This window comes from Dromiciops gliroides, chromosome 2, assembly GCF_019393635.1.
Source record: "Dromiciops gliroides isolate mDroGli1 chromosome 2, mDroGli1.pri, whole genome shotgun sequence".
NCBI classification, from domain to species: Eukaryota; Metazoa; Chordata; class Mammalia; order Microbiotheria; family Microbiotheriidae; genus Dromiciops; species Dromiciops gliroides.
Window position 1 is genome coordinate 9,955,538 of NC_057862.1, and position 12,626 is coordinate 9,968,163.

The 12,626-nt window shown below is 50.7% G+C and overlaps 1 protein-coding gene across 2 annotated transcripts in view; it reads left to right on the top strand.

Annotated features, from left to right (window-relative positions):
• The window catches only part of DHX32 (DEAH-box helicase 32 (putative)), a 55,533-nt gene that overhangs the window by 41,446 nt on the left and 1,461 nt on the right, over window positions 1–12,626 (top strand). For both annotated transcript variants that reach the window (XM_043989983.1, XM_043989984.1), the window contains 6 exons: window positions 725–824; window positions 918–1,076; window positions 8,968–9,159; window positions 9,361–9,492; window positions 11,254–11,441; window positions 12,030–12,211. In XM_043989983.1, coding sequence (XP_043845918.1) covers window positions 725–824; window positions 918–1,076; window positions 8,968–9,159; window positions 9,361–9,492; window positions 11,254–11,441; window positions 12,030–12,211 — 953 coding nt within the window. The remainder of the gene's footprint in view (window positions 1–724; window positions 825–917; window positions 1,077–8,967; window positions 9,160–9,360; window positions 9,493–11,253; window positions 11,442–12,029; window positions 12,212–12,626) is intronic.

Genomic DNA, 12,626 nt, shown 5'->3' on the forward strand with positions numbered 1-12,626 from the left:
CTTTGTCACATCAGGGTTGGCATCCCCTTCTTACCTTAGCTTTTTGTTTCTCCCCACTGTCTTTACTGAGAACAAAGCTGGGGCCCCAGGTACCTACCAAGCCTGCTGGGGCCACCTACATAGCAGCAAGCTGGGGATGTGGGGGTGTTCTGTGAGGAAAGCATCTCTCCTCACTCCAAAACACCAACCTGTTCTTCTATTTCATGATGCAAACATTTATTAAGCACTTACTGTGTGCCAGAAACAGAGTTCCTTCAGAGCCTTTCACAGGGCCCTTCACCAGCCCCACTTAAAGTTCTGTACCTCTTAAGGAAGAGAGAGGCTGGGCTCTCTTGAGAACAGTCAGAATCAGTCATGATTGAATGAACCCAGCAAGAACTCATAGTTAAAACTTCTCACCTAGGATACGCCCCCTCCAGCCTCACTACTTGGTACCATTATTGTTTGGTTAGTATAGGTTACCCACAAATGAGGAGAGTCCCTCTCCCAGTGCAAGTTGGCCCATTCTCTGCACCCACGGGTCTTAGGGAGTTGTCTGAGAAGTTCACAGACTGTCAAGGGGCCAACAGCCTCTGAGCATCAGAGCGTTATGAAAAAAGCCCTAAGAGCTGAGGGCTTGCCGCTGGCAAGGTGCCTGGTTAGCCCCCGTGGCTCACTAAGGGCCTGTCGAGGCCGGCTCGCTCTGGCCGTACCTGATGCTAAAATGCTGTTTCTCCATTCTCAGGTCTACAGGCCTCGAATCCGAGCCAGCTCCCTTGTCCTGCAGCCCATCAGCAGGAGCCAGGCCGACATCCGCAAGCAGATCCTGGGCGCATCTTCCTCAGGTAGCTGTGGGCCCTTGGAGCTGGGGAGGCATGCGAGCGCATGGCAGGAGACTGGGCAAAGGCAGCAGTGGCACTTTGTCTGATTTCTTCCAGGCAAGCTGTTCCGCCTGTACTCTGAAGAGTTTGCCTGCGGGGACATGAAGCCGCTGAAGACCCCAGAATTGCAGGAGGCCAACCTGACAAGCCTGGTCCTTTTCCTGAAGCGGATCGATATCGCAGGCTTGGGCCACTGTGACTTCCTGAGCCGACCAGGTAGGGTGTTCACTGTGGCCCTGCTGGCGAGGCCCGGCCATGTGTCTGTCCCGTTGCCCATCTTTGGGGGGTGTGGCGCCTTGCTCTTGTTTTTAATTTAATTGTCATCATGGTGAATTGTCCACCTCTGGGACTCAGCAGGGGGGCTAGGGAGAAATCCCGATGTCAGGCCTCAGGGACAAAGAGTGTATCTCCCTAGTGGAGGCTGCAGGAGATTGTTTGGTCTAACTGGCGTACTGGGGAGCGCCCAGTCAGTTACTCCCCTTCCTATGGTCCAGGTTAAACTTTATCCAAAGAAAGTCAACGCTTCAAACTTGGGGTAAAAGTTGGAGCAGGGGCAGTTTGTTGCATAGGAAGTATTTCTGCTCTCCTGAGGATTGCAAGCAGGCCCGGGTTCTTCCAGAAGTGCTTAGGGCCTCCTGGGCAGCACACCTGCCCACACCTTAGCGTCACCTCTCGGGCTGGCCTCCTTGCTGCAAACCACCAGAATTCCCAAGAAAAAGGCTATGGGGAGAGCAAAAGCAGGCAGCTCCACCTGTGCGATAGATCCCTGAGCTGGCCCATCTCTCCTTTCTGACCCGTTGGGCAGCATGTGTTGTGTCCTGAGGCCTAGGCGACAGCTTTCCTTCCCAGTGAGCTCTGGCTCCCTCTCAGTCATCGTCCTCCTCAGCCCTCAGGAGCAGCAGTGAGTGCCGGTGGACGTGTCCTCTGCCATCAGCTTCTGTGGAGCTCTGCTCTCTGTCCTGTGCTTACGCCAACTTTACACAGCTGTCCTCTCTTGTCCTCTTCCTGGGGCTCACTCTCTTGTGTCTCTGTCTGTCTGTCTCTCACTTCTATCTTTGTCGCTCACTCTCTTCTGTCTCTGTCTGTCTCTCGCTCTCTTGTGTCTCTGTCTGTCTCTCACTTCTATCTTTGTCGCTCACTCTCTTCTGTCTCTGTCTGTCTCTCGCTCTCTTGTGTCTCTGTCTCTCACTTCTATCTTTGTCGCTCACTCTCTTCTGTCTCTGTCTCTCGCTCTCTTGTGTCTCTGTCTGTCTCTCACTTCTAACTTTGTCGCTCACTCTCTTCTGTCTCTGTCTGTCTCTGTCTCTCGCTCTCTTGTGTCTCTGTCTATCTCTCTCCTTCCCTCCCTTCCTGTCTATTCCCACTGTCCCTACCAGCAATTAGACCCTGACCAGACATCCCAAAGGAGATGCTCTAAAGGGTCTTGACTGGACTTTTTAGACCCCAAGAGTGGCTGGCTCTTTGTCATGTGACTGGCCCATTAGGTGGCCCCCTGCCTCCCAGAGGAATCAGTCTCACTTTTAAAAGGCTTTTCAGCCCCGTGGACTGCACAGATGAGATCTTCCTCATCTAAGAACAAGGGCCGCCACCTGTGGCTTGACCGCAGAGATCCATGGGAATGTTGTTCATGCCCCAGGTGCGAGGGCTTCCTTAGCCCCTCCAGAAGTTTGAGGACACCGGTCACTGCCCCGTGGCACTCTCTCTTTCTCCTTCTAAATCTGTTCTCTGTGCACGACTCCAGCCAGCTGGGAATGCCGCAAGATTGCGGCAGATAAGCGGGGTAACGGCATTGTTCTAGCGGTAGTTTTGTAGGACTTTGCACCCGTCGTACTCACACAACCATTTTGTGCTGCGCTGGAGGGAAATGTTGGGCATTCTTTCTGACTCATCATTTGGGAAGCAGAAAACGGGCCTGGCTTGCAGCTGCTGCATTTAATTCAAGTTATAATTGAAATAAGCAAATGCAGCAAACTTGTTACCCTTTTCAGGATCCATGAACCATATGAAAATGGATTTGGCATAACTGGGCCAAAGGGCATTAATTGAATTCCTATGAGGCCCTGATAGGGACATCTTTGTTTTTATCAGATAATCACGGTCTTTTAGAGGACTCTGGAACAGAATGAAAAATGTAATTTGTGAGGCTGAGAGAGGCCTCCGTCTGCCCATTTCTAAACCACTGGCTATCCCCGAGCATACAAGATGGGCTAAGAAAGAGAACAGGGTGGGGAAGCAGCTGGCTGCTTGCACTTGGCTTTGCATTCACTGGGTCTCGTGTCCACGGGCGAGACCTGGTATTACTTGTTGCCAACAGCCCATGGAGGGAGGACACTTAAGTGGCAGGAAGCTAGAGCCCTACGCTTTTATCCTATCTCATGTGGAAGGAGAAGGCTAGAAAAGCCATCCACTGTTGCCTTCCATGTGGGAAGGCAGAACCAACCTCCTTGGAACTGTCCCCTCCCCACACACACACACCCAAAAGGAAAAAGAAAAGAATCTTTAAAAGCCAGCCTGACAGACAAGGGAGGGTAGAAGAGCTGAGCGCTGTGCAGAAGGACAAATGAGGACAAGCCCAGGCTTCCTAGGACTGTGCTGTGAGACCAGGACCTCACCAGGCTGAAAGAAGAAAAGCAGACTTGTGAGAGATACCGTGAGACGAGTGAGAGCTTCGCAGTCTGCAGAAGCAGCACACGCCCCCAAGCCTGAAGAAGGCGGCTGTGCAGGCACAGGCTGGTGAAGTCAAGAGGCTCCAAGGAGAACCACAGGGGCCTCGATGGCAGTGAGCCAAGGGCCTGTCAGGCAGGACGGAATGCATGCTGTCCTGGGCGTAAATGGGGTGGGCACGATATTCTCACCAAGAACAAACCCTGAGCCCCAGAGGGCAGGGGGCCTTTAGCTTCCTCTGCATGGACCGGCTCTGTTTCCACTGGTTTTAATTGAAGGAGAAATAGCCCCTGGGTTCTTCTCGGTTTAACGAGGTGACTGTCTGGTCTGACTTAAAAAGTCAGTGTGTAAGGGGGAGCCATTTCTGGTTTTGTTCTGTCGGTCACAACACCTTTCACAGTAGAATCTACACTTGCCCTTCTCAAGTGAAACGGGTCCCAGTGCAAACCCTTGGTGTTGGTCTTAGGAGGGAAGTCCCAGTGTTGTTGGCATTACCGAGGTCGAGGTGGCAGCCACTCCGGAGCCCAGGCCCCTATGGGGCCTCTGGCCAGCAGACCATCCAGGGCCCGCCAGCCGTCCGTCCAGGGATGCTCCCGGTTGGGCAGCTGTGAGCTCCTGCCCCTCGCTGGCTGTTGGCTCTGCGGGCCCTCTTTTCTTTTGGGGCATCTGGTGCAGATTTGTAGCTTGGTACTTGGTTTCTGGAGGAAAAGGCATCCTGGGGCAGGAGGCCGGTGGGAGAGGACCCCTTCCCACTGCTCAACAGTGATGGCCCAGCTGTGCCAGGAATTTAAAGCGTCCCTTCTAAACAGCATCGGCCTGCTCCTTCCCCAGGCTGCTGCAGCATTTGGCTGCACTAGAGTGTAGATTCGATCTGCCCTTCACAGAAGGAAAACAAAGCAGATGCTGTGGCTCAGCTTGGCCCAGCCCCCATGCTCAGCCGGCTGCACTGCACTCTGCCCCCAAATGGACTCTCACACCCCTGGCATTGGCTCTGCAGCCGTGGAGGCCGAGAGCCAAAGACAGGGACAGACTGTGCCAAGTGACCCCCAGCCACCTCTCCCCTTTGACCTGAGAGCCTCCGGGCCTGTCTCACTGTATTCTTTTGAGACCTTTGCTGAATCAGACCTGAGTCAGGGCTGCCCGGTCACACAGCAGATCAGGTGGGCTGACAGGTGCAGTGGCCCCATCTCCCCGCCATTACTCCTACAAAGAGCAGCTCCATTCTCTCAGGCTCCTGTCTCTAGACCAAATCCCAGGCCTGTTTTATGTGAGCCCCTCGGAGCATCCCTTCAGGCAGGTCACCCACGGCCCACCCCATGGAGGGAGCAGCTCCGTTGGGGCTGGCCTCTGACTTGGCTTTCAAAAAGTAGGTGTGGGTGTGGGTGTGATTTTAACATTCATTTGTTTTATTTTGAGTTCCAAATTCTCTTCTTACATACACAATAAACAGGAGTAAGTGACCATGGTAATCTAAGATTTGATAACCCCAAAGATCCAAGCTTATAGGGCAAATACTTATCATTTGACAAAAAATTGCTGGGAAAACTGAAAAGCAGTTTGGAAAAAATTAGACATAGACCAACATCTTACACTGTATGCCAAAATAAGCTCAAAATGGGGAGACGATTTAAACACAAAGGGTGATGTCATAAGCAAATCAGGGAAGCAAGAAAAAATTTACCTGTCAGAGCTGTGGATAAGGGAAGAATTTATGACCTAACAAGACATAGAGCATCACAGAAAAACAATGGATGGTTCTCATCACATGAAATTAAAAAGTAATAACGAAACTAATGCAGCCAAAATTAGACGAAGAAAAAATGTTTACAGTAAGTTTCTCTGATAAAGGCCTTATTTCTTAAATATATAGGGGACTGAGCCAAATTCATAAAAATACAAGCCATTCCCCAGTTGATAAATGGTCAAAGGATATGAACAGCCAGTCTTCAGAAAAAAATCAAAGCTATCAATAGTCATATGAAAAAAATGCTATAAAACTACTCATTAGAGAAATGCAAATTAAAACAACTCTAAGGGGGCGGCTAGGTGGTGCAGTGGATAAAGCACCGGCCCTGGATTCAGGAGTACCTGAGTTCAAATCCGGCCTCAGACACTTAACACTTACTAGCTGTGTGACCCTGGGCAAGTCACTTAACCCCAATTGCCTCACTAAAAAAAAAAAAAACAACCAACTCTAAGATACCCCCTCACACCCATCAGATTGGGCTAATAGAACAGAAACAGGTAAAGACAAATGCTGGAGAGGATGTGGAAAAATTGAGACACTAATGCATTGTTGGTAGAGTTGTGAACTGGTCTAAACATACTGGAGAACAAATTGGAACTATGTCCAAAGGGTTATGGGGCTGTACATACTCTTTATTACCACTACTAGGTCTGCATCCCAAGGAGATCATAAAAAAGGGGAGAGAACCTACATGTACAAAAATATTTATAGTAGCTCTCTGTGGTGGCAAAGAATTAGAAATTGAGGGAATGCCCTTCAAATGGGGAATGGCTGAACAAGTTGTGGCATATGAAGGTGATGGAATACTATTGTGCTATAAGAAATGATGAGCTGGCAAATTTCAAAAAAACCTGGAAGGACTTACATGAACTGATACTGAGTGAAGTAAGCAGAACCAGGACAACATTGTACACAGTATCAGCAACACTGTGTGATGATCAACTGTAATACTTACCTCTTCTCAGCAATACAATGATCCAAGATAAATTCAAAAGACTCATGATGGAAAATGCTCTCCACATTCCAAAAAAAAAACAAAAACAAAAAACCTTCAAGTGTGAATACAGATTAAAGCATAACATTTTCACTTTTGTTGGCTGTTTGTTTATTCTTACTTGTGGTTTTTCCCTTTTGTTCTGATTCTTCTCACAACATAACTAATGTGGAAATCTGTTTAACATAATTATACTATGTAATCTATATCAGATTGTTGTCTTGCGGAGGGGGAAGGGAAGGGAGGGAGGAAGAAAAATTTGGCACTCAAAATCTTACAAAAATGAATGTTGGAAAAAAAAAATGAATGTTGAGGGGGCAGCTAGGTGGTGCAGTAGATAAAGCATTGGCCCTGAATTCAGGAGGACCTGAGTTCAAATCCAGCTTCAGACACTTGACACTAACTAGCTGTGTAACCCTGGGCAATTCACTTAACCCTCACTGCCCACAAAAAAAAGAAAAAAATGTTGAAAGCTATCTTACATGCAATTGGAAAAAAACTACTGTTTGTTTTTTTTTAAAGAAAGTGTTTTGTAATTGTGTCTCTGAGTTTGTCTTGGCAGATAAGACTCCCAAATAGTTTATGTTGTCTGCAGTTATTTTAAAATGGAATTTCTCCATCTCTTCCTGACTTCTTGGGGGTAGTATATGGGAAGGATAATAATTTGTGTGGCTTTATTTTATAGCATGCAATGTTGCTCAAGTTGTTCATTGATTCTCTAGAGTCCCTAAGTCCACCATCGTATCATCTGCAAATAGTGATATGATAGTTTTGGTTCCTCGTTGCCTGTTTTCATTCCTTCAGTACCTTTTTCTTCTTTTATTGCTATAACTGGTGTAAGGGACTAAAATTCTAGCTATACTATCTAAAATCTAATGAGTGATTGCCAATAAATTATAAGCTTTAGCAAGAGTTAGACTTTTAAGCATTTATTAAGGAGAATAAGAATTTGGTGAAGAGAGAAAGAGGCCTAGATTCATCTGTCTATCAAAGGGAGAGCGCATTTAGCTCTACTCTCCACGAGAGTCCAGACAAAAAAAGAGTGAGAAAGCCAGCCTGGCCCCTTCTTCCTCCCACAAGCAAACTCCAAAGAAAAGCCACATGGCTTGCCCTGAGATGCCTTCTCATGGCAGAGCTTTCCTACAGTAAGTCTCCAGCAGGTGGCGTCATTCTGATCATTACATTGGCATTTCTAGTACAATATTGAAGAAGAATGGTTATTATGGACACCCTTGCTTCACCCTGATCTTACTGGGAAGGCTTAGGTCTGGGTTGGTGTTCAGGCTACAGGAGCCATTGGATCAGTGTCCCCTTTGGTCCTCAGGCTCTTGGTTTTCTGCAGTGACTGGTCAAAGGCCCTTTTATAAAATTCCCTGCATCCATCATTTTTCAAATCTTTTTTCTAGTAAATAACAAGCATTTATTATCTCTCCTTCCCACATCCCCATCAAGGGAGAGAAAAGAAAAAGGAAAACAAAACCTTTGTAACAAATGAAGAGTCCAGCCAAACACTGGCCAGAAATACATGCAGAATTCTATGTGTCACCTCTGAGTCAAAGGGTGGGGTGGGGGCGTATGCTTCATCATCAGTCTGGAAGCCGGCTAGGCATTGCATGGATCGAGTTCTTAAGCCTTCCTGAGCGGTCACTGTTGTCCTGGTGTCTTCACTCCACATGAGTTCCTACAAGGCCCTTTCTTACAGCCCCGTAGTATTTCATCTCACACAAAGGCCATCCCCGCCCTGATGGGGCCACTGCAAGAGAGCTGCCGTAAATATTTTGGGACAGATGGGACCTTTTCCTGTGTCTTGGACCTCTTGGGGGCAGAGGCCTAGTAGCGGAATTGTTGGGTAGCTCTTGAGCAGGGCCCCAAACCACTTTCCAGAATGGCTGGACCACTTCACAGAGGCACCAACGAGGCAGTAACGGGCCTACTTCCCCACAGCCCCTCCAACACGCCAGTTTTGCCTGTCTGATGGCTGAGGTTGAGCCTCAGTGTTGCTTTATCTCGCATTTCTCTAATTGTTAGTGTTTTGGAGCATTTTTCTGGTTGGCTACTGATCATTTGGATTTCTTCTTTGAGAAGTGCATGTTTGGGGCGGCTAGGTGACGCAGTGGATAAAGCACTGGCCTTGGGTTCAGGAGAACCTGAGTTCAAGTCCGGCCTCAGACACTTGACACTAGCTGTGTGACCCTGGGCAAGTCACTTAACCCTCATTGCTCTGAAAAAAAAAAAAAGAGAGAGAAATACATGTTCATATTCTCTCTTGTCTAATCATTTCAGTCATGTCCAACTCGCTGTGGCCCCATTTGGAGTTTTCTTAGCAAAGATACTGGAGTGGTTTGCCACTTCCTTCTCCAGCTCATTTCGCAGACGAGGAAACTGAGGCAAACAGGGTAAAGTGGCTTGCCCAGGGTCACGTAGCTAGGAAGTATGTGAGACTGGATTTGAACTCATGAAGAGGAGTCTTCCTGACTCTGAGCCCAATGTTCTATCCACTGTGCCACCTGGCTACCCCTTCATATCTTCTACTTATCACTGGGGGCCTGGATCTTCTCCTGAGTCATTTTTCCACAGGGGCGGGCGGGCGGGTGGCGAGGCGCCTCCCACGCCAGGCAGTTTGCTGGGAGCTTGTGGGAGGCCCGGGCTTGGACTCCACGTAAGCAGCCAGGTCTAAGAAGAGCTCCTCTTTCCTTTTCCAGCTCCTGAAAGTTTAATGCAGGCATTGGAAGACCTGGACTATCTGGCGGCCCTGGATAACGACGGGAACCTCTCCGAGTTTGGCATCATTATGTCCGAGTTTCCTCTGGACCCCAAGCTGTCAAAGGCCATCCTAGCATCCTGTGAATTTGACTGCGTGGATGAGATGCTCACCATCGCCGCCATGGTGACAGGTACGGCTGCGTCGCACACCGGGGACACCGGGCCAAAGGGCAGTGTCCCCTATGGATTGCAGCACTAGCAACGGATGCAATTTCTAACGTGCCGGAATGGAAAGCTGGGCATGGTGGCATTCTACATACAGCTGCCCCGGGGTGAATCAGGCGGGGTTATGGTTGTTGGGCGCTAAGTCTCTGACATTCTGTCCTGGGCAGCTCCTGATTGTTTCCTGCCCCTGCCCCATGGAGCAGAGGAGGCCTGGCAGCGGAGGATGCACCTCTCCCACCCAGAAGGCGACCACCTGACTCTCCTCAAGGTGTACAGCGCTTACCAGGAAGTCAGTGAGAGTAAGTGAGTGCTGGGCAGTCTGACCCATAACCAGAAAATTAGAGAAAAGCTGTTTGTAGCCGTGCAGCCGTGTCTGTTATTCAGAGAACTGTGGCAGGCACAGAGGGCAACAGAAACCTCCTTTAAGACACAGAGATAGCTGCATGTTCCCTTGAGAGCCTGGCACACAATAGAGAGACAAGTACAGCCCAGGGAAGCCAGGGGCAGGAGGGGCTGAGCTCAGGCCGGGCCAGGCTGGGAGGGAGGGAGGGATAGCAGGGAAGGACTTGCTGGGGAAGAGGGGGAGCCAGGAAGAGACAGGACTTGTGCTCTGGGCGTTTGATTCGACTGTTAGTCTGATGATGAAGTGCAGGGTAAAGGTGGGTGGCAGAGGTCATGGGGCGATGGCCCTCGAGTGGAAGGGCAGGGGTCCTAGTTCTGGGCATCACCCCTGAAGAGTTTCCCCCTTGGGGGCGCCAAGCTGTGGCCAGTGACCTGGGAAAAGTCACACAAGTCTGCAGTGTCGAGTGGAGGCCTGACCTGCTCTTCTGGCCAAATCCTGTTACAAGGAGGTTAAGGGCAGTCGAGCCACAGGCACTCAGGAAGGGCCTACTGCGTGCCAGTCACTGTGCTCAGTGCCGGGAGGACAAATACAAGGGGAAAAGAAGAGGACCCCTGCCCTGCAGCTGCTGAAGAGTGAAGGGCTGAGCCAAGGTCCCAGCCACGAAGGAGGGAGCAGGGCTGGCCCGGACACCGAAAAAGAACTCTCCAACTGAACAGAGGGGAGGCCAAAAGCCTCTGCCGGGGCCAGAAAGCCACCCAGAAAGGGCCCGAGCTGGGACCCTTTTGCCTCTGATGGGGGATGGCTCCATTGTAGTGAAGCCCACGGCACCTGCTGCCTCCCCACTGAACTCCTGGGGCTCCTCTTACTCTAGGGTCCTTTCACAGCCTGGCCCCTGCCCCCTTTCCTGTTCTCTAAGTGCCCTGGGATACAGCTTTCAGTCCTGTCCCACTCCCTGTGACCCCATTGGGGGATTTGCTTAGCAGTATATTGTGGTATTTGTCCTTTCCTTGTCCAGTTCATTTTACAGACGAGGAAACTGAGGCAAACAGGGAGAAGTGACTTGCCCAGGGTCACCCAGCTAGGCAGGGTCTGAGGCTGAAGCTTGGCACTCTGGGCCCTATGGTGCCCCCTGGTGGCCGTGGCTCACTGTGGCCCTGGCTGTTTCTCACCCAAGACCCTCCATCTCCTACCTTCTGCAGGAGCCTTTCCTCGTTCCTCCAGCTATTCATGGGCCCCCTTTTCAGGTCACCTTTGATGTCCTGTGTACGTCCTGTCCCCCATTTGACAGCTGTCTCTGGGAGGGAACAGTGATCAGAGGCTGCCGGCCTGAGCCCCTCATAAATGCCAGGTGCCCGGCTGTGCTTGTGGACAGGCTGGGGAGAAGCAGCTGGTAGCCAGGCCCATAGGGTTACGTCAGGGGCAGCCAGGAGGAGACAAGGGGTTGAGTGTGAAAGTGGTAACGGAGATTAAAAGAATGTTTATGCTGTGTGTGCGTGTATGTATGAAAAGGTCCTCCTCTCCCTGAGGTGGTATACATTTGCCTATGCCTCTCAGGAAGGTGCCAAGAGTGTCTCACCTCCTGCAGGGTCTGTCTATACTGGCTCCTGCCTCCGGCCAGATGGCAAGCAGGACAGACCCACAGACTGTGGCTTAGCTCCTCTGGGCCTCAATTGCTTGGAATCGTCTCTCAGTGGCCTCTTGGCACTTTTCCCCCCAGACTGCGTGGAGAAGTGGTGTGCTGACCACTTCCTCAGCCCCTCGGCACTCAGGACGGCAGACGGCATCAGGCACGAGCTCCTAGACATCGTCAGGCGGATCGAGCTCCCCTACTCAGAACCAGCTTTCGGCTCAAAGGAGAACACCCTGAACATCAAGAAAGCGCTGGTAGCTGGGTACTTTATGCAAGTAAGACTCTGCAGCGGCTTGGCTTGAGAATGCTCCGCTGATGACACTAGTGGCCTGAGGGCAAGGAAAGGGTCAGCTCTGTGTGGACACATGGGCTCAGGCACTTAGTCTAAAAATTAACAAGTGACAGTGAGTGAGACAGTGTGTCCCTGGACCTGAGATAAGGGGAGCCACCTGCCAGCCCCCACAGGAGAAGCTCCTCTGGGACAGACCCTATGGGCCCAGCAGTCTGGCCACTGCACCCCCTAGCCACCTCTTAACATCACCAGAGAATTCAGTGGAGGCAAAGACAGCTTGAAGCCGTGTGAGGGGACGGAGGCCCAGTGGAAAGGAAGGCCCTAAGGAGGGGAGGGGGTGGGACGTGCCTAACCTGAGCCGTCGTCCACAAGGGTTGGTGACTGGGTAGGGAGGTTCATCTGTGCTGTTCCGAGGTTGAACACTAAATCTGGCTTCTCCTGATGCTGGGGGTGGGGGTCTGTAACATGGGAATCCTAGCTTTTTTAAGAGCACCCTGAAGGGAGAGCTGTTAGAAATGGGTAAGAGCCAATTCTGGGTGTAGAGGAATCATTCTCTGATGTACCCCTGCAGATCGCTCGTGATGTTGATGGCTCAGGGAACTACCTGATGTTAACTCACAAGCAGGTGGCTCAGCTGCACCCCCTTTCATGCTACCAGCACATGAAGACGATACCAGAGTGGGTGGTCTTCCACACGTTCAGCATATCCGAAAACAACTGCATCCAGATTGTCTCTGAAATCTCTCCAGAGCTGTGAGTGGGGCTGGGGGAGGGGGTCTGGATGGATCGCTTGTCCTCTCCCAATCAGTGATCAATGCTGATCTCGAATGAAAGCCCTGCTTTGTCCAGGACCTCCCCAGAGCAGAAAGCCCTCCACCCTCACCCTGGGCCCAGACCAGTGACGCCATCCTTCTTGTGCGGTCTTTGGGCTGCATTCTGGATCGCAGGACTCAGCCTCTGTTCTCAGAGCACTTAACCCTCAAATCCTGAACAATGCCCTTCTAAAAGCATGCCCCCAGCCACTGTACAGACCCAGACCTGGTAGAAACATGTTGTAATGTGTGTTCCTTCCAGTCCTACGACATGATAAAAATGTAGGAGGGAGTCAGGAAACAGCGGTTCCCCCAGCAGATCCCGCTGAAGGGCCGTGAGCCCCTTACCTGAGGGG